Source organism: Delphinapterus leucas, chromosome 1, assembly GCF_059928025.1.
Source record: "Delphinapterus leucas isolate spDelLeu-1000000601 "Yukka" chromosome 1, BTC_Dleu_Yukka2, whole genome shotgun sequence".
Lineage (NCBI taxonomy): Eukaryota > Metazoa > Chordata > Mammalia > Artiodactyla > Monodontidae > Delphinapterus > Delphinapterus leucas.
Window position 1 is genome coordinate 155,829,075 of NC_143129.1, and position 21,543 is coordinate 155,850,617.

General features: G+C 44.8%; 1 protein-coding gene across 5 annotated transcripts; it reads right to left on the minus strand.

Annotated features, from left to right (window-relative positions):
• Positions 1 to 21,212, minus strand: PPIH (peptidylprolyl isomerase H). 5 transcript variants are annotated; one of them, XM_022575445.3, is made up of 10 exons: positions 21,062 to 21,204; positions 20,653 to 20,717; positions 20,317 to 20,340; positions 19,998 to 20,042; positions 19,749 to 19,791; positions 15,590 to 15,682; positions 12,263 to 12,350; positions 11,727 to 11,767; positions 10,837 to 10,926; positions 1 to 375 (listed from the first exon to the last, which is right to left on the minus strand). In XM_022575445.3, exons 1-9 carry the CDS (start codon positions 21,125 to 21,127, stop codon positions 10,858 to 10,860), a joined length of 534 nt encoding a protein of 177 aa, XP_022431153.1. In that variant the 5' UTR covers positions 21,128 to 21,204; the 3' UTR covers positions 1 to 375; positions 10,837 to 10,857. The 5 variants fall into 5 exon arrangements, with proteins under 5 accessions (XP_022431153.1, XP_022431151.1, XP_022431150.1 ...); XM_022575443.3 differs by lacking the exon at positions 1 to 375 and adding an exon at positions 3,964 to 4,141 and having other exon boundaries at positions 21,062 to 21,203; XM_022575442.3 differs by lacking the exon at positions 1 to 375 and adding an exon at positions 3,964 to 4,164 and having other exon boundaries at positions 21,062 to 21,202.
• Positions 21,213 to 21,543: the final 331 nt, after the last annotated feature.

The window sequence follows — 21,543 nt, forward strand, 5'->3', positions numbered from 1 at the left end:
TTGGGGGGACCACGCAAGGTATCAGGCAGCCCTTGCCCAGCATATGGAGGGCGGGGGTGTACTCCGTGGGGACCTGCCTCCCGATCTATCATACCAGGCACAGGAGGACTGTATTGAGTATTCACATCTTTTCGTATTGGCCACAAATCAGGTTTAATTTCACCTCACGTTTATTGAGCACGCTAGGCATTTTTCGTGCATTTTATAATTAAAACAGCCATGTGAAACAGGGATTACTATGCACGTTTCACAAACGATTTGTAATTGAGGCTGCCGCATGATGTAGATGAAGTCGTCCACCTTCGTTCTTTATTAAGCGTCTACTATCTGCTGGGTATGGACAAGTGCGCCAGTTGCTGCCTTCTTAAATTCAGTCTAGGGATAAAGGCAGAAATTTAAACATGCAACACACCCAACACTACAGCGCTGCAAATGCACAAAGCATTTTGGGAGTGGCGGTGGGGAGAAGGTTTAGTGCAGACTCCAAGCACATGGAGGATTATGCAAAGGCGTAGGAGGCAAGAAGAGATGGGGTCTGGGGCAAATACAACTAAAGTAGTCCAGTAAGACCAGAATGAAGACATTTGGGTTATAGAGGTAGGCAGGGTTAAATTAGGAACATTTTATCTGAAACTTAACCTAAGGGCAATAGTGAGAAGAGTAATTTTAGAATTGAAAGTAGGGAATGGCACTTTTCTTTTTCTTTAATGGCTGGGGAATAGTGAATGGGCTGCAGAAGGGCAAAAATGAAAGTAGGGAGACCAGCTAGGAGGCTAGTGCAGTAGTCCTTACCCCATCGGTATCATCTAGGCCTGTAAATTCCACCCCTTAAAGGCCTCCCTGAATCAGTCCTAAAAAAATCTCTAAATGCCAATCCAGAGTTTCTTCCTTCCTACTGCTGCTACTTTAGTGTAGGCCATCATCATCCATTGCTCAGAGCAGGAGTAGGCACCTTTTCTATAGGGGCCAGGTAGTGTTTTAAGCTGTGTAGGCCAGATTCTCAACTACTCAAATCTAGAGCCTGAAAGTAACCACAGACAATCAGTAAACAAGTGCATCTGTGGTCCAAAAAAATGTAATTTATGGACACTGAAATTTGAATTTCATGCAATTTTTATGTCACAAAATATTCTTTAGATTTTTCAACTATTTAAACTTTTTTTCCCCCAACTATTTAAACATTTAAAAATCATTCTTATTCTTCGCTCATGAACCACTGAAAAATAGGGAGTGACACCTGGCCTGCCAACCCCTGGCTTACAGCACTGCTGTGGCCTCCTAGCCAGTGTCTCTACCTTTCTTACTCTAATATTCCCCATCACAATATCCAGTGTTCTTTTGAAAACATCCATCTGATCACGACACTGTCTTACTTAAAATCTTTAGTGACTACACCACCCACAGGATTGTCCAGATTCCTTAATGTGGTTGGCAGGACCCTGCATGACCTCTAAACTTACTTCCTACTCTTCTGTCACATTCCCTGTCCAATCTTCCAGGTGACCTTTTAGCCACTGCTTCCTTTGAGCTATCACATACTATTCCCTCTACTTATAACATTCTTCCTTTCTCCCTTCTCCTTTGCCTGCTTAACTCTTCATCCTCTAGGTCTTGCCTCAGATGTTACTAGGTTAGGAGACCCTCTCCTAACACACTGTACTGCACTCATTATATCTTCCCTGCCAGACTATGAGTTCCTGAGGCATCTAGCATAGTCCCTGACACACAATATCTTAATTAATGTGTCAAGTGAATAATGTGATGTAGAAAATGGGTTGGAGAAGAAGGTACTGGCAGCAGAGAGGTCATCTGGGCAGCAGCACCAGTAATCCAGGTGAAAAAGGTCTGCGGCAGCAAGTGTGAAGGGAGAGAAGTAGGTGGATCCCGGAGCTGCTGTTCATCTGTTCCAGCTCCAGGTGACTTATGACTGTTAAAAAGAAAATATTTCCTCAAAGGCAATTCTGCCAACACTTAGGAAATTTAAAAGTGTGCCCCATAGGCTTGAGAGCTTTTCCCCAAAGTGGAGTTACAAAGGCACTTAGAATAATGGCAGCAGCACCTCTGAGAATAAGTAACCTTCCTTATGTAACTGCTTTGAAGGGATGGCTTCTCAAGCAGAAATATAAATTCTGTAATATTTGTCTTTAAAATGTTACTTAGAAGTATCATTACTTACTCATCCAATTACTTCACTAAAGTCTCTCTTCATGCTCAGTGAACATGAAGATGAGTGATTTAAGAAACTCGTTTCCTTGTAGCCCCCTCTCTGCCACTGCAGAGATGGTACTGAAGCACTGGAGGAGAAACAGTTCATGTCAAAATCCATCTACTGTTCCAAGGTGGGAGCTCCCCAAGCCATGCTAGTCCCCTTGCCACCCTGAGAGCCCAGTGTGGTGACCACAGCTCCAGTGTCTACCTTTAAGTGATGTGAAAGGCAAGTGGTTTCATTCCAAGAATCTCCTCTGCAAAACTTTCACCTTGTCCCCATCTCTAACAGACTCTGGGCCCCAAAACATAGTTGCCTTTTCCTAGAAAGCCCTCCCCACCCTTATCTCCTGGCTAATTCCAACCAATCTGTCAATACTTACCTCAAATGTTGCCTCTTCCTCTCACCCCCAATCTTTCCACTCTGCTCCCATAGCATCTTATACATACCACTATCATTCACACAACAAATATTTATTGAACACTTACTGGCTACTAGGTGCTGGAGACGGCAGTGAAAAACAAAAACGACCAACTTTCCTGTCCTCATAAGGGCTCACATTCTAACACTCACCACACTGAATCCAAACCATGCCTATCCCCTGTCACAAACACAGGCCACAACTTACTCATCTTTACAGCTCCAGTGCCCAGGACAGAAACTGGCAAAGAATGCAGGTGCCAAGTGTAACTGAATTCAACTGAATGGCCCGTCATAAGAACATCAGCTCAGGATCGCAGCTGCTCATCCTCCATCCTCTCTCTTTATAATTCTACCCCGTTTAGTTACTTGAAGATTTCTCCTCCACTAGATCACAACCCTTTCTTCCCCGTGTGCCCTGAATCCTGTTTACTTAGCTAGACAGTTGCAAATATCCAAACTATAGGGCCCTTGTATATCTCACCACCTTTCTTGTCCCCCAGTACACTGAAATGGCACTTTTAGCCTGGTTCTATTTTATCACAGAATTCAGCTCTCTGCTACTCTGCTGCTGCAGTAGCCTGCTGCTAGTAGTTATGAGTCATCCCTGCCATGAGCCAGGAGAAAGTAGGAATGGGATAACAGAAACTGCCTCATGAAAGGAATACGAGGGAACTCCCTTTACCTCCTGAACATTACACTCAATGGGATCTTTTTATCTTTTATGTTTTTGTTATCCTTTTATTTCCTTTCAAAACAAAATTTTCCAACGCACGTTACTGTCTACAAGTTATCCTCATCTCCATTCTCTTGTTTGACCCTTTCGACAATGCTGTGAAGTAGTATTATTATCCCCATTTTACAGATGAGGAAACTGAGGCTCTGAAATGGGGAAGTGAACATCTCAAGACCTCAACTGTTTAAAAAATGACTTCGGATTCAAACCAAGATTTTTAACTATTAATAAATGATTTCCACTTCATCATGATCAAGACACATTCTACCAAATGGTCTCCCATCCCAAAATATCCCAAGCTAGTGACCCTTCACCCACAGGCTCTAGAACTAACCAAAATGAACCTACTGGAAACATAAGGCCCTGGGGCTTTGCCTTCTTTGCCCGATCAGCTTGAACCTAAGAGGGGACTGCTACAACTGCTTGTAAGTCTGAGGCATCAACTCTACATATCAAGGGCCTGGCTCTGGCCCATGCTGGCCTCTGGGGAGAGTCAGTACTCCTAGCTGGAGCTAAGAAGTGAGGAAACCGGCTATCATTACAACCATTTAAAAAGAACACAACACACGGTTAAAAAAAAAAACCCAAAAAAAAAAACCAAAAAAAAAAAAAGAACAACTTTATTTACAGTTGAAAACTTAAACACAAAATCTTGGCTTCTGAGTCTGTGATACTTCCAAGGTCTTTTGATCAAATGGGGCAGCAGCAGGCAGGGAAGCAAACACAGGGGCCAATCCAGCTTATCTTACTCAAGAACGTCACCCCGAGCAAGGGAAGGCCTGCAATGGCAGATGTGGAGGGTCTGTGAGAGATGGAAGAGAGAAGCAGCTCAGAGGAACAGGGAGGGGACAGTCCATGAGAGAAAACACTTGCAGCTCTCCTCTACACCCCGAACCCTCCTTTCCCCAAAGAGCAGACCACTTTGATTCTTGCCACAGGCCAGACCTTTGGTGCCCCAGAGCAGAGCTGAGAGGTGTGTTACACAGAACCAAGAAAGAAACTAATATTTACGGCCAATACACTGTCTCCTTTATTATTTACCCTTCACAACTCTGTGTAGTATATATTATTTATAATTAAGTGGAGGGAAAAACTAGGGCTCCAAGGGGTTTAATGGCCTGACACTGATGGGGCTTCCTGGTCTACTTGGCTCCGAAGTCTGTGTGCTTTCTGCCAGACCTTGATGGCTCTCTGTGGAGCTCCAGAACAAAGAGCAATCCTTTTCCTTGATTGCTCCCAGGGTTATAAAGAAAGGAAACTCCACACCCTCTGTTTGTGGCCTTGGAGTTAGCTGTCCTAAAAGAACAGGGTGAGTACACTCAGTTACTACTGCTCCCCTCCCCCCAAACATGACCACACCCCTCTTCCTCCAGAGCACAGTGGGTCCTGGCATCATACCGCAGGCTCAGACAGAAGTTTAACCCTGGGCCCTCAAGCAGAATGTACAAAAATGTATAAATGCACTTTATAAGTTGCATGGTGCTCCGGGACCTAAGCTCTATCACTGACCAGGCACTGTGTTAGTCAGCATGGTCCCTGCCTCAAGGAGTTCTCAGTCTAGAGAAAACCAGACCAACATATTCATGATACACTGTGTCAAATGCTGTAATAGAGAGATGAACCAAGTACTGTGGGTGCACCCAGGAGGGGACCAGGGAATGATTCACAAACTGATGTTAGCTACATGCTTCTGGGAAGGGCTGGGAGGAACTAGGATTAGTTAAAACTACATATATACAGTATGTATTTCTATTATAAAATACATGCCCAGTGTAGAAAATTCAAGCATATACAGGACAATATAAACTGAAAAGAAAGTCTCTTTGCTATCTCTACTCTGCAGAGGTAACCATTACTACCAGTCAGCTATCTATCACTACAGTAATTTCTGAAAGAGTAATTCAAAATAAATAGCATCATGTTTACATAATGTACTACATCTTGACTTTGTCCCTTAATTTGCCTTAGAAATCTGCCAACAGATACAGATCTACCTCTTTCTTTTTAAGGCTATATAGTATTCTATGGACGTGATGTATCCCTCTGTGTGTAAGGCCTGGTTACAGGGCAGGGAGCTTCACCTTTGTACTGGAGGGACTGGAATGGAGCCATTCTCCCCTCCCCGCCCTTTTTAGCTGGCAGGGCTTCTGACTTTCAGGGCAGGGAGCGGTGTTACACACCCAGCAGGCATGCAAATATTTGCTGCCACATCTCTGGTGCTCCCTAGACGCATATTTTCATGTGAAACCTCTGCTCTGGCCCGGACTGCTGCAGTGGACACCTCACTGGCCTCTAGCCTATCCTCCACACTGCTGCTAGAATCATCTTCTGAATGAGTGAAGTCAATTACAGTGTTCTCCTGCTCAGAATCCTTCAGTGGCTCCTACTGGCCTGGTTCTTTTTGGAGGGTCAGGCTACCCTTTGGAATCTCAGGAGCATGACGGACTCTCACCCTAGGGGGGAAAGATGTACACACTGCCTGAAGCTCACCCCCATCCTCAGGTTAACATATGAATACCTCAGCCTGCACTGGATCTCACAGCTGGCCCTGGCCTCCTCTAGCCTCGCCTCTTACAGTTTGCTTTTCTTATCTTCCTGCTTTGGCTATATTGAATTATTTGCAGTTTCCCTTACACTTCCTGCTGTTTCCTGCTTGGTGCCTTTGCTCATGCCATTCCCTCTGCCTGGAACGCCCTCCCCAGTTTTAGCTACCCTGACAAACTCCATTCTTTCATGTACTCAGCTGAAACATCTCTTCTGCGGTCTTCCCAAACACTCCAGGCAGACACAGGCATTCACTTTCCTTCCTTCGTCTTAAAACCTCCAGTTCAGTGCTTTACTGTACTGTAATTGTCAGTTTCCCCAAGAGACTGTGAGTTCCTTTAAGGCAGGAACTGGGCTTTCCAAGTTTGTTGCCTCATCTGCAGTGTGGGACCTATCTTAATTAATGAAAGACCAGCCCACGTACCACCAATGTGTCTTTCAGAATCTTCCTCTACAGGAATGTATCACATCTACAGGAAATCCCAGATTGGGGGACAGTATTTCCTAAACCTCAGTCATTCCAACAGCAGTGTCACAGCTCTTACCATATCCACCATCCACAGGTACAGTTAATTTTTAACCTACTGACTATGTGAACTCGAATAACACCTCATTGTAAGCTATAATACCTGTAAAACTAGGTGCTGTATAATTATATTTTTTTCTAAGAGACAAATGTCAAAAAACATTCAACCAGCACCACCTAAAGCAGGGTTACCCACATTTCTCTGATAAGAAGCATCTGAAGCAACATAGCATCCTGGATCCTACCTCAAATTCACTCAAACTCTTCAGGGGGGGATTTGGGAATTAGTAGGTTTGGCAAGTGCCCCTACGTGATTCTCATCTTCAGGGAAATTTAGGAAACAATGAACTAAAGAAAGATCTCTGCTGCTTGATAGTACCAGGCCTGGGGATCACAGGGAGATTAGCAGGGCTGTCAGAGCTCACAGCCACTCTCTTTTCCAAGAGACTCTCAGGTTTTCAAAACAGAGGTTCCACGCCCCACCCCACCCCCGCCCCCCCATGCAGTTGTAAGTAGCCAAGAACCCAGTTCAGACTGGGTAGGAGAATCCTGAGGCCCAAAGTTCGTTTATGTATACCTAATCAAATTCAAGGTAAAAAGCTTTCACAGGACCCATTGAGATAAAACCGAGGTTACTATACCTAGAGTTATATAGAAAACTTCATTTTCACTAAAACCAAAGTCAGGACCTAAGGTAAAGCACAAAAGAAGTTGTGGAAGGAAGTTCTTCACAGGGAGGCACAGTTGATCAAGTGACTTCACCTATCTTCTGTCTCCTTCCTATCTTCTATTTCCAGTGACTAGGCACAGGCCTTAAATGCATGATTAGGTGATCTCTTGATTTGAATGCAGTAGATTCCTGCTGGACCAATGCCACCAAGAGATTATCTCCTCCTGGGTCTTTTCTGATTGGAATATGGTGGGTTCTCAATTAAAAGACAGACTGTTATTCCCCTGTAGCCTTGCCACTCCAAGTCAGCATCAGCATCACCTGACAGCTGGTTAGAAATGCAAAATCTTAAGTTGCATCCAGACCCACTGAATCAGAACCAGCACCTTAACAAGATCTCCTGGTGATTCATATGTACATTAAAGTTTGAGAAATACGGCCTAGTAGGACTTAAAAACATCATCTACACTGGCTGTCAAGCATTATTCTGCCCTCAAACAACCTGAGGGATCTGAAATACTCCTTTAGAAATCAGAGATGCTTGTAACTTCACAGCTGGGAAGAAACATGATGAAATGATACCATACTCCCAAATCTTTTACTTACTTTCCTTACTTTCTCCCAAATCCATTACTCAAAAACCCAAAGTGGGGAACCCATCTGTGGAATGCCTTAAGGTCAGACTGCCACCTAGATTCCCTAACACCTTAAAACCTATGAGTTTTTTTGTTTGTTTGTTTGTTTTTTGCGGCATGTGGGATCTTCCTGGACCGGGGCATGAACCCGTGTCCCCTGCATCGGCAGGCGGACTCTCAACCACTGCGCCACCAGGGAAGCCCCTGAGCTTTTAACTTGGTAAAGTTAAATGAGATAATTAAAGTAAGGTTCTTAGCTCAGAATTTGAGCACAAGAAATATTCAATAAGTGATATAACTGCTTTTACTGTATTGTCTCTAAATATAAGCTATGAAAGATTTAATTCCGAGCAGGTCAAGGTTAGAAGACTAAATTGGAGGTACCACATGTGGCTCTTTAAATTTAACTAAAATTAAATAAAAGTAAAAATTCAGTCCCTCAGTCACACCAGTCACATTTTTCCAGTGCTCAACGGTCACATGTAGCTGGAAGCTACCATAATGGACAGCACAGATACAGAACATTTCCACCATCACAGAAAGGAATGCCTACTGGAAAGTTCTGGTCTAGAGGGCCTCTGGAGCATCAAATGTCCTCCATGGAATTTGTTCTGCTTGGGGTTGTAGGCTAAAAGGAAGGGCTTATGGGGGCAAATGTTTACGTGACCTTTGCTAACAGCGGATGAGGAGAGGAGGGCTGATGATCGCCCGCCCTCAGAAAACAAACTCCTAATATGTATTTCCAGTAACTTTCTGTAAGGGTCTCAGAAAAATAGAGAAAAGGCCCTAAACATAAAAGGATTTCTAAATTTTATTGTTTTTGTAATCTTCTGTCCTCTGGTGGTGATCAGTGGTCACTCTTTGGAAGGAAAAGGACTTATGAGCTCAACGTTAGTTCAGCCAAGAAACGAGTAGGAGAGGGAATGGCCAGCAGCAAGGGCAGGGGGAAAGCACGTTGAGCCTGGGGCCCCCAGTACTGGCAGAAAAGAAAGCTCAGCGTGTCAGCTAGGCCTGAGAAGGGAGCATTTGGCTGAACAAGAGAGTCCACGTGAGCTTCCAGCACACACTTGTGCATTCCTGCCCTGGCATTTGCTCACACCAGTGCCCTGCCTAAAATGCCTGACATTCTCCCTCTCTATTAACTCGCGTAATAAATTTTAACTGAATGCCTGTAAGTGCCGGATGCTGTGAACACAAGGTAAGTCACAGGTGGAGGTATACACAGTCAGTAAGATGGTCTGGTATTCGACTAGATCTCCATTTGAAAAAAAGGCAGAGTCCAGAAAAATAAGCGCTAGATAATTTTACAAGTATACAAATAAAACTACAGAAACACTAGAAAAAATACAGAAGGCATCACGATTGTAGTAAGGACCTTCTTAAACAAGATAAAACACAACACAAGGGAAAAGATTAAAAATTTTGATCTCATCAAAATTTAGAACTTCTGTTTAAGAAAGGATACCACCAAAGTTAAACCCACTGCCAGTTTTTTCTTAAAATATATTCTAGACAAAATGGTCAAAACATGTAAAGAACTAAGACTCAGAATGTATAATTATTCCAATCATTAAGAGAAAGGTAAAATAAAATATTTGCTACAAACATCTTAGAGCATATTATATCAGTTTTGTTTTGTTTAAATACAACAGAGTTTTACATGAATGGAAGAGGAAAAGTCTTCCAGACATAAGATCAAATGGAAATAAAGTGATGAACAAACAGTATGATGCCATTTAGGAAAAACAAAACCTCCCAAAATTAGATGGGCAAAGAAAAGGCCCTAAGGACATACATCAAACTGATGAGCAAGTCACCTCTGAGGAGAGCAGTGGGACGGGGATGTGGCTGAGGGTGAGCTGTTAAGGGGAGGGCCTTAACTGTTTTCTGGGAAAATTTTCATACCGCATTTCAGGAGATGATGTTGCTTTCATAACTAAAAATAAACGATCAAATGAAATATGTGAACCTGGAATGGATTTCTTGTTTTAGAGCTAAAAAAAGTTACTTTGTGGACAACTGAGGAAGTTTGAGCATGTATATTAGACAATACTATTGTGATTATGCAGGAAGCTCTTATTTTTAGGAGTCACTTGCTGAAGTATTCTGGGGTAAAGTGTCAAGAAGTCCTCAACTTCCAGATGGAAAAGCAATGAAGAAAGGGAAAGGAAGGAAAGAAGGAAGAAGAGCAGGAGAGGAATGGAAATGGGAGGAGACGGAAGAAGGGAAAGAAACAAATGTCAAAGTAAAATGATAAAACAAGAATGTTAAACATTGGCGAATCTAGGTGAAAGGTAGATAGGTGTTCAATGTACTACTCTTCCAACTTTTCTGCAGGTTTGAAAATTAAAGAAAAAAAGAAAAGAAAGGCAAAGCACTACCATCCTTTACCCAGCTGGAAGTGATCAATTTCTTTCTTGAACTCTTATTAATCCTTAACAACATCACTCATATTACTAGTGATCACCTCTGAGAGTGTGTTTTATTCTCCATAAGCTCCTAAAGGGTGGAGGCATCTTTCAATTCTTTCCCCCATCCCCATGCTCAGAATGGTGCCCAGCACAGAGCAGGCAGTGAGTGACAAGTCTGGGTAGGAAGTGAGTCTATGTAGGCTGAGAAATGTGTCACATTCACCTATGAGGCTGGCAAATACAAAGTCAGGGGCTGGAACCGCAGCGTCGGTTCTGATGAGAGGCATGATAGGGGTGTCTCCTGGCTGCCCAGGCTGGTCCCAGAAGGGAATGACCCAGGGATGGAGCCAGGTCTTCATAGAGGGACTACTAAATGGAACTAGAGTCTAAGAGTGCTGTCAGAAAGTGCCTGATGGTTTTCAGGTTGATACTTTGTAAACTATAAACTGTTAGAAAAGTAAAGTGTCCGACCAACCCTTTCTCTTGTGATGCTTACGATGACCCGAGGAGATACGTATTATCACCATTTGGCAGATGAGAAAACAGGCTCAAGAAAGGGAATTGACTTCTCCCAGAGCACGCAGAGAGGAAATGGGCTCAATCCCGTGTCTTCAGGTCTAAAGTTCTTTCCACTAGACCAGCTGCCTTCTCTGGGGTCCTGACTCCTGCTCAAGAAAGACACACTTACCTGATTCAGTCTTCCTCTGGACTACATCTCTCCACACTGTGAGATCACCACAGGCAGCTTGGGTTTATTGTTGGGGCCTGTGGGAACATTCTAGGAGAGAAGGCACAGTGGTGACTCCTCCACTCAGACACTCCCCCACCACACACTTACTGATGCCTGCAGGCCCCTAGGCTAAGGACTCAGAGCTTACAGGCTGATCTGACAACAGTCTGTAGCGTAGCAGACAGGGGAAGAATATAATACATATCAAAGAGAAAATGTACAACATTTAGAAAACATCAAACCCATGACATGTAACAATGTAGTAAGTCATAAGAGAGAGTTGTATACAGGGTGAGGAAGCAACTAAACTGCTGCTTGCACAGGCCAGGGAAGGATTCACAGAACAGGGGATATTTGAGCTGGGCCCAGAAGGATGGATGGGATCCCACCAGGAGGAAAAGAAGGGAGAACACCTCGGTAGAGGAAACAGCCTGAGCAAAGACTTGAGGGCAGGAAGGAGCAAGAGGCAGGGACGTGTATGCGTGTTTAGAGGAGGGCTCGTAGCCTGACGGGACTAGAATGTGGAAGTGACAGTAGCAGAAGGGGTCGTGGAGAGGGAGGCAGGGACCCGATCATGAAGGACCTTGAGTAAAATGCTGAAGAGGATTTTCTCAACTAGATGGAGGAGACAGCAGAGGCCAAAGCTCAGTAGGCACCGCACCGGAGAGGCTGAGGGCCCAGAACCCTTGGGAGGTACATGATCTCTCCTCCCTCTCCTCCTCCCTGAAGCTGGAGGAGTGAAGCCTGGGCCTAACCAGAGCCCACTCACGGTTCTCCCGCGCCTCGACACTAGTGAGGTAGTACTAGGCCAGAATGGCTGAGAAAGAGGAGATCAAAACAGGACTCACCTCAATCTTTCTCATCACCAGAAGTCCATCAATGATTTTTCCTGTAGAAAGAGTATGAGCTGGACTTTATTACTCTCGTTTGCACAGTACTTTCCAGCCTCCAAGGCCCATTCTCAGCCATTATCTCATTTGATCCTCAGACTAACATCAGAAAATTAATATTCAGTGGAAGTGAAATGTTGCCCAAGGTCACAGGTGGTAAGTAGCAGAGTTAGGGCTCAAAACTAGGTCTGAGCAATTGCAAAGCTCCACTATACCATGCTGCCTCTGTGTGGTATTTCTTAAGTGCTACCATCCCCTCTCAGACACACCTATTGCCCAGGTGGTTACTCACTACATCAGATGGCCCCTTCGTCCTCCCCTCTAGCTCTCTAACCACAAATCCTCCCCACCTCCCATGGCTTCCACCTTTCCTACTACTACCCAGGGCAGTTACATCTGACGAGCACTCTTGGTACAAGAGTCAGGGGACCAGTTCCATAGGAAGTTCCACTCTGGGTGAATTGGGCTTGGACTAGGACAGGAATAGGACTCACCAAACACCACGTGCTTCCCATCTAGCCAATCACACTTAGAGCAGGTGATGAAAAACTGGCAGCCATTGGTACTGGGACCACTGTTTGCCTGATGGAAACCAAATATATTTGCAGTGAGTTTTCCTGGCCATGTTAGCCAAAGGACAAAACTCCCCAAAAGAGCCTGTAGCCCTGAGTCCTCCATGCTTTCTTTCAGCAAACCTGACTGAGCATCTACTATGAGCTAGGACCCAAGGATACAGAGAGGAACAGAATACAGAGAGGAAGAGAATACACAATTTCTGCCCTCCTACACTGTGAATTTTTATAATGGGAACAATTGATTATAGAACCAGATTTGCTGTATTTATTCCCAAACCAGTAATAACTGGATTACACTTACAAATTAGGTACCAGCTGAGAAAAAGCCTGTTGCCTGTGCCATAAGCTACTTTGTCTGAATGACTCTGTACTGTCCCTTAACAATGGTAATAAGAAAATTTAAGGGGCAAGAAGCTGCTATGCTAGTGCTATGCTAGAAAAAAAGACTACATTTAATCAATGACATTTGCTTTTTACAGCTACACCCCAAATCCTATATTATTGAATTTTACCGGTAAAAGTTTTTTAAATCAAGAATCTCAAATTCTTCAGCCATATCCCTTCCCTTTTCCTCCCTTGAAATTGTCTTTATATCATTATATTTCACAATACATTATAAAAGAACAGTCTATAATTACAACGCAAAGCTATCAGCAAACCCACATCACGTTTCAGCAGCACTGCCTTACCACAATGTCTGTGTAACTATGTGAGTATTCCAATGCATATTTACACTATTTTGGAAAAAAATTAATGGAAAATGGAAAACTGAAAGAACTAGTACTATTAAGAGCACAGGTCTCGTCAAAGTAATAATATAGAGGCAACACTGGAAATCATTAGATAGGTCACTAGCCTTAACTGGATGCTTAATGGAATTAAATTGGTTGAGTCTGTGTTCAACACTGAAGGAATAAAAATGTATATGAAATACATTAAAGACATTGTCTAGGGGTAAGCTCTAGTTAGGGATGTCACATTATACTTTAGAAATTCCCCATGCGAGACGAGGCTGTTTGGGGTTTTTGTACATGTATGCAGGAACATCTCACATATGAAAGCAAGGGACAGCCTGAGCCAGTCAGAATAGACCTACACTCTGGAATTGCCCTGAGGAGTGGAACTGACCACTCCTCAGTGGTCCCAATTCTTCCTTCCTTCCTCCCTCCCTTCCTTCTGTTTCTTCTATCTATCTATTTATCTATCTTGCTGCTCAATGTATAAACATTTACTAGCAAGCAGACAGGAAAACAGTCAGACAACATGTGTTTTTAGCTCAGGGAACTCTCTGCCCTTAGCCTCTCACTTATCCATTCTTCCAGGAAGGATAGCTTACTGGTTTAGGGAATAAGCTCTGGAGCCAGACGACTGAGCTTGAATCCCAGCTCCATCACTGACTGGGATCTAGTTTAGCCACATAACCTCTCTGTGCCTCGGTCTCCTCATTTGTACCTAGCTCAAAGGAATAACGAGAGGAGGAAAATGAATTAATGCAAATAAAGTGTTGTTGAGTATGTGCGCAACATTAGCCTTTATTCTGATTATCTTTCAGTCATTCATCAGTATCTGCTCAGCACCTTGCTATAGCAGGTATTCAGGCTTGGAGATCAATGAGACTCAGTCCCTGCCCTTGAGGAACGCATTATTTAGTGGAGGATGGAAGCAAAAACAATTATGCTACAAGATGTGTGACAGCACAACTTAACTAGTGTCAGCCTGAAGGGGACAGAGACCAAGGCTTCCTTCCATTTTCTGACTCCTCCCCAGATGCTAACATAGTGGCATGCAGTCCTCATGGCGATGATCCAAGCCCACTTAAGCCACTTCTGCACTCTTTACCCATGCTTGCCCAGCCTCACTTTCCTAAAAGAGACTTGTACACTCTTTGCTATGCTAGGCTCACCCAATTATTATGGCAGCCTCCTAACTGGCTTCTCTGCCCTACCCTCTCCACTCCTGTCTTCCATTCACACTGCAGCCAGGGTCTTTGTTTTAAAACACCAAGTTGATCAGCCCTGCTCAAAAAAGTGCATGGCTCTCCATATCCTATAAAATAAGGTCCACATACCTCATCCTTATTCTGGCATTTAAAGCCCTACACCCACCTGCCTCTCCGGTGGTCTCTACTAGTCATTCCCTTACCCATTCACATCACTTTCCTCACTTTCTGTCCCTTGCCCATGCCACCCTGCTATTTCATGGTCACACATCTTTTGTCTAGGCAGTTTGCTTGACTTGAAATGCCATCTGGTAGAGAACTTCTTTGGATCCTTGCAGCAATTACTCTCATTCCTTGGGGCCCTCACAGTACTTTTACATACACTGAGGTACCCTCCCCTTATTACACTGATGGCATGAATTATACTATACTGGACCCATCATTCTGCATGTGCGATTCCCCCACTAGATGTTAAATGTCACGAAGCCAGGGATCAGGCCTGTATCCTCAAGTCTTACCATGAGGCCTGAAACAGTGTATGTCAACAATCTTTATTTGATGAATGGCTGAGTAGATGAGTGGAAGAGTGGGCAAGCAAGACAGAGAATGTGTGCACGTAAATATTGTGTCTGGGGCAGTGAGACTTGGCGCACTGACAGAAGGAAATGGATGATGACAGGAGGGAGGGAGAGGCTTGAAGAGTGAAAGAGAAGCAAGGTGGGAGGGGGAAGGGGAAATGAGGAGTGAGGGGTGAATAAAGGCAAGTGAAGGGGGGAGCGAGTGGGGGTGTGTAGATGACGGGCTGAAGGAGGTGGGCAGGGGGACGGTGAAAGGGGAATGAGATGGGTGAGTGGGGTTATAAATGGGAAGGAAGGGTACTGGGATGGGGAAGGAGGAGCGATGAGTGAGCTGAAAGGGGTGACCAGCCAGAAGACAGTGTAAAGGAATGGGTGCTGTGCGAGTTCTGGTGAGTGGTGTGATAGGGGCGTGAACACTGGGTCTTGAAAGCACAGCTGGCTACATTCTAAGCAGCAAGGCTGAGTGCCCAACCACACGTTCTGGCTCAAACAAAGTAAGAAAACACACATCAGAGTTCAATTTTGGCTCCCCAGCCTGCTAGTGGATCCAGCCCAAGAAAATCAAACCAGATTGAGGAAAGAGGTGGGCAGTACAGAGGTGAATCCTGGGTCAAGCAAGGGAAGGAAAGCATTTGCTTCCATCCCAAGAAACAGCACTGGGCCTCAAGAGTGACCCAGAAGTCAGCTGGCTATAAATCTAGCCCAAAACCTTGACTGGTCCCAACTTACCATGGAAAGCAAGCCTGGAGCTGAGTGTCTAAGCTTAAAATTTTCATCTGCAAATGGCCCCCGGTAGATACTGGCGACTCCAGTACCATCTCCCTGAGCAGAGAGAAGGGAAGTGTTAGCCACTTGTGAGCACTGGCCCCTAGAGCCCAGAGGAAGCAGTTGTTGCACCCCAAGCCTCACTACTTTAAAGTCCTTTTACTCTTGCAGGTCACTTTGGGAGCCACACCTCTTTGACCCTATCTTGCAATCAAAGCAAGCCCCATCCAAGGAACGTGCAGCCCACAACCTGGCCAGGGCATCTCATGGGCTGGAAAAAAAACAACAGGTCACAGCTGGACCTCTAGAAAGGTAAAGATAGGCTAAGACACAAGCAAAGCACAGGACAGCAGTACAGTGATCACATACATAATCGATGCATTGATGCCCTTCCCAAAGACTCTCATGCCTGCAGTCATATAAGAGAATCTATTTAACTGTCTATGGCTCCACTCCCCCAACTATGCAGGTGGGTGGGCTCTTGGAAGTGTAATCTATACAACAGGATACCACCCTCCTGGTCAAAGTCAGGGGAGGAGGTCCAGGCGAGGATGCCTAACTCATGCAGGGCCAACTAGAGTTCCTTCTCTGGGAAACATGAAGTAGAATAGCTGCTCTCTTGAGGTTGAACGTGTATCATGTAAACCTGGAAGCTGGAGATAACTATCTTCTTCAAGGTGGACTGGAGAAGAGAAAGAGAATGCAACACATGTGTAGAGTGCTAGAGAAACAGAGAGAAGGGACTCATTGGTTCTGTGGCTCTCTAGTTCCTAGATCTATTTCCTCCTCTGGGTTCCAGGAAACACCTTGTCATAAATCCCCAATCTATGCTTAAACTAGCTCTATTTGTGTTATCTCTTTGCTCTTCCAGTAACTCTGTGGAATAAGCATTATCATCTTCCCCATTTTTCAGGTGAGCAAACCTAAGTCAGGGTAATAAAGTAACTTGACCAAGGCCATATTTGCAGTACCTTAAATAGAATCTCTGGGGTTTAAAGGTAGTATCAAGAGAGTGCCAAAAGACCAATCTCTCCCAGCCAGTTAGTAAAGAAAAAGAATATTAGGACTTCCCTCGTGGCACAGTGGTTAAGAATCAGTCTGCCAATGCAGGGGACACGGGTTCAAGCCCTGGTCCGGGAAGATCCCACATGCCACAGAGCAACTAAGCCTGTGCGCCACAATTGAGCCTGTGTTCTAGAGCCCGTGAGCCACAGCTACTGAGCCCACGCGTCACAACCACTGAAGCCTGCGCACCTAGAGCCCATGCTCCGCGACAAGAGAAGTCACTGCTATGAGAAGGCCACACACCGCAACGAAGAGTAGCCCCTGCTCACCGCAACTAGAGGAGAGTAGCCCCTGCTAGCCTCAGCTAGAGAAAGCCCGCACAGAGCAATGAAGACCCAACGCAGTAAAAAAAATATATATATATATACTGGGTACATGATGGAATGTGGAAACACTGACCTAGTGTAGAATTGAGGGGCCCTTACTGGAGCAAAGTCTACTAAAGGGAATTAACATAAGCCAAGGAAGAAAAGAAAACTCTCAAATTCAAATCGTTATTTGACTAAAAATTATTGGGACTTTCCTGGTAATGCAGTGGTTAAGAATCCGCCTGTCAGTGCAGGGGACATGGGTTCGAGCCCTGGTCCAGGAAGATCCCACATGCCATGAAGCGACTAAGCCCGTGCACCACAACTACTGAGCCTGTGCTCTAGAACCTGTGGGCCACAACTACTGAGCTCGCATGCCACAACTACTGAAGCCCGTGCGCCTAGAGCCCGTGCTGCGCAACAAGAGAAGCCACCGCAGTGAGAAACCCGCGCACCACAACGAAGAGTAGCCCCTGCTCGCTGCAACTAGAGAAAGCCCGCGTGCAGCAACGAAGACCCAACGCGCCCAATACATAAATAATAAATTTATTTTTAAAAATTATCAGTAAAAGCTCTGTATAGTGGAAAGACTAGATTTGAGTTTCAGATCTATCATTATTGAGCTGGGGAAGTCACTTCCTATCTCTGAGCCCCAGTTTCCTCAACTATCAAGTGAGGATGCAATCACCTACCTACTCCTTATACCGTTGCCATAAAGATCCAATTAGTGTCTATGAGAAAAGTGTTTTGCAATCCATACAGCACTATGTAAACGTAAGCTATTATACCTTTAACTCCACATAAATATATACATACATACATACAGGAGGAAAACATGTTCATTTCCAATTTCCCAATAAACCTAGAGAACAGAACAGTTACCACATCATTCTCTATATAATCATACTATCTACTGCACTCCAGAAGCCACAGTAGGGAAAATGACAAAATTAATTTGTAGGACAAACAAGAGAAAGCAACTTAAATCTTCAATAACAGTGGGCTGATCAAATAGATTCACTGTCTGTTCATAACGGAATATTAGGTAACTTTTAGAAAGATTGTTTTGGAAGAAGACAATGACAAGGGAAAATGCAGACAATTATCAAGCACAAAAAAGTTAAAACACACATATGATCTTAAGTCTGTTAAAAATAATATTTGACACACATATATATGCAATGATAAGACAGGCAGCTTTAAACTAAAATGCCAAGAGTATATTCCTTGGGAGGCGAGATTCCTTGAGAGATGATTTATTTTCATTTCTGTACTTTTCTTTTGCAATCAGAAAAAAACCAAAAACAAATATTATTAAAACAAACAAATATTCTTGGTCCAACTTTAGAAGGTCTCAAATCCTGCTTCTTCTGCCTCTTGCTCATTCCATTTTTTCTGCCCTAAGGGTAGCTCTGAGTAATTGCTTCTCTCTGAGGCTCAGCCTTCTGGCTGACCAACTGCTATCTAACCCTGGGGCTATCAGCTAGTGATCAAATGCGCCTGGCAAAGATTCTGGCAATGACCCGTAAGAAGTTGGTCCTGTCCCTGCTAAGACAATATGGCAATATAGGAGCCTATGGGAAGAAAGGAAAGAAGGCAGAGAATAGCTTCTCAGCCCTCTTACCAGCCAATAAAAAAGTATATGGTCACCCCAAGCCCTACTATGATCAGTTGTGACCAGGTATTGCAAACTTAAATGCCTACAGGGGCAGATGACATAAATAAGGGAAGCAAATGGTTTAATAACAAGGACACACCGTGCTAAAGGGAGCAGTTACTTGACTCCAACCAACTGATGCTGCATGAGAAACACAGGCCTCATGTACCCCTACTTTCCATATGTTAAAGAGAAAATTTTTCGGTTAAAATCTCTCAGTTTTGCGACATCAAACAGATAAAATAAAACATATCTGTTTTTGATTCAGCCCCAAATTTGCCACTTTGTAAACTTACCTAGATAGGAAAGAGAGATCTTAAAAAACTCCTGAGAGTCAAACTGAATTTACATATAAAGGAGAAAGAATGTCTCCCAAATCTAAGAAAACAGCATCATGACTAACCAAATGGTATTAACAAGAAAGATCATGCCCAGAAGTGGGTGGGTAAGGAGAAGAGTGGGCTTAAGAAAGCGTAAATGTGGTTTATTCAGCACCTTCCAAGGTTGGAGGAAGCGGAGGAGGCTTGATATGGGGAGATATACAGTCTCGTCACAATAAAGTCATGCTTAGCAGTGAAGGATTAGTTCATTGGGCTCTCCCAGTGAATAGGGAAAACATCCTTCCAGAACTCTCTTGCTGATTCCTTTCCCACTAATGAACTTCTGATTAAAAACAAAACTCAGCTTTCCAGAAGTGGACAGGAAAATGGGGCATAAGCATTTAGCTCACTGGAAAGGGACTTAACAACCATTTAGAAAAAACAAATTACATCCGATTTCTAGCTAAATTGTATGTGACCAATTAATTTGGGTCTGTCATGGATCATCTACTGGTATGCTGGGAAAGTTCACTTTCTGGTCCTAAAAGGCTGAGATTTGGAAGTCAGTGACTCAAAGTGCTGATATCTGTCATCTAGTGATGCAGTGAGTAGTAGCCATCGAAGGACATTCCCATCCCCACCCTCTCCCCCATCAAACTTGGCCATTGTTCTCAAGCCTTAAGACTGGGTCCCTGAAGTGAAAACAGCAGCAGCTGCAATAACAACAAAAAACCAAACCTGTAAGTCCTTAACAGGCTAGGAACCATACTTACATTAACAAAATCGCCACCCTGAATCATGAAATCTTTTATGACCCTGAAACAGAGAACAAAGCATCCTGAGAGAAGATTCTGCAGTTTAGAATAACACTGATTTCAAAATATAATGTTTATCACTTTGGCTTTTAATAAGTCTTCAAATCAGTTGCTGAGTTCATAAAAACACCCCTTCTCAAGATCTAAGAATTATGCTCCGCTTTGTTTTCCTAAAAGCCCCCCAGTATGGCTTGCCAAAGGCCTTACCTGTGGAAGGTGCTCCCTTTGTATCCTATTGGAACCCCATCTTTTCTATAACCAAAAAGAAAGAGACTTGGAATGATGACAGGTAATCATAGGCCTTTCCAGTTTACCACACACCTGAACCAAAGAGACTCTCCTAAGGATGGTCAGAGAAGAGAGGTAAAGAAGACAAATGAACAGAGGATAGACCCGTGGGGGATTACCTTCTATTACTGCCACCAGCAATCATTCAAGGCCTGCCGGTGGTTCCCCAATACCTTCACTGCAGCCCCAGGACACCCCTCAGGAGAAAGCAGAGAGCTCAACCACGTCTGAGACTGACCTGAATTCTCCAGTGCAGAACTGCCTGAAAGGGAAAGGAGTGAATGATTCAGTCACCATGGCATCACAGCTGTGAGCGCTCCTAACCTCGGAGGGGAGGGCACAGGCATCGGCGCTAGCAAGCCCACCTACAGGCTAGTCAGATGTCCAGACACTCAGGCATACAGATTTAACAACATAAATTGACACGGGAACAGTCAAGACTATTCAGAGCGATACCCAAAGGAATCAGATCTCAAGGGCAGTGAGTGGACGGACAGAGGCAGGCAGACGATTCCACAGACTGTGGCCCAGCTTCTGGTTTAGTTAATCCAGCAAAGCTGGAACATCTCCTTACCTAAAATTCTCGGCCGTCTTAGGCACAACGTCTGCAAAGAGCTCGATCTTCATGCGGCCAACTTCCTGCAACCGGCAGGAGACGGTCAGAAAGCCCCGTCCAAGCCCGTGAAGGCCTCACCGAGCAGGGAACCCTCCCTCCCACATGCCGCTTGGTCTCTCCCACTTCCGCCCCCATAGCCTACGCTAGCTTTCCACCCAGTCCCTCCGCAAGCGGGGCGCCACGACGGGCAAGACTCCTCCTCTCTCTCCCTTCCTCCCCAACCCCGCCCCGCAGGTCAGTAGGTTCTGGTCCAATTTCACTTTCTGGCTTTCCGAGTCCGTTACCCCTGGGGAAGGGATGATATCTGCCTGTCAGACCCCGTGCACTTTCCCTTCGGCGGTGGGCTGGGTGGCTGCCAGGACCTCACCTGGCCGCCAATGCTGACATCAAAAAACACCACGGGATTGACAGGGCTTGAATTTGCCACCGCCATGGCTCCGACCCGGAAGCAGAAGTCGGGAGCGCGAGGTTACGGCGAACCTAGTCCCTGCTCTGAGGGTTTCGTCTCCGGCGGGGGCGCAGGAAAAGCCGACCGAGGCCAGGCCCCGCCCCCGGAAGTTCTCCGCCTCCAGCGCCAAACTGGGCGCTGCGTGGGTGGCCAGCGCCTCCTTCCGTACAGACCACCCGGATGTCAGCCAGCTGTTAGTTCCCCTGACTCTCCCTGGGTGCTGAGCCGGGCGGAAAAACTGGTCATTTATTGCTCAAGGTCAACGGACATCCTACTCACTTGGCTACACAAAGTGCAGTACAAATTATTCTCGCTCAGGCTAGGGGGCTTGGACTAGGCAGTCTTCAGGGTCCATATCAGCCTTTGAAATTAAGACCTATGTGAACCGTCATACGTGCGGT

What these genes read in the sequence shown, in the direction of transcription:
- PPIH (XM_022575445.3), bottom strand. Translation starts at nt 21,127, where the DNA reads ATGGCGGTGGCAAATTCAAGCCCTGTCAATCCCGTGGTGTTTTTTGAT. An exon ending in AAGACGGCCGAGAATTTTAG is followed by an intron (nt 20,341 to 20,652) that starts GTAAGGAGATGT and finishes TTTCCCTTTCAG; the next exon opens with GCAGTTCTGCACTGGAGAAT. An exon ending in TGGTGATGAGAAAGATTGAG is followed by an intron (nt 10,927 to 11,726) that starts GTGAGTCCTGTT and finishes CTTCTCTCCTAG; the next exon opens with AATGTTCCCACAGGCCCCAA.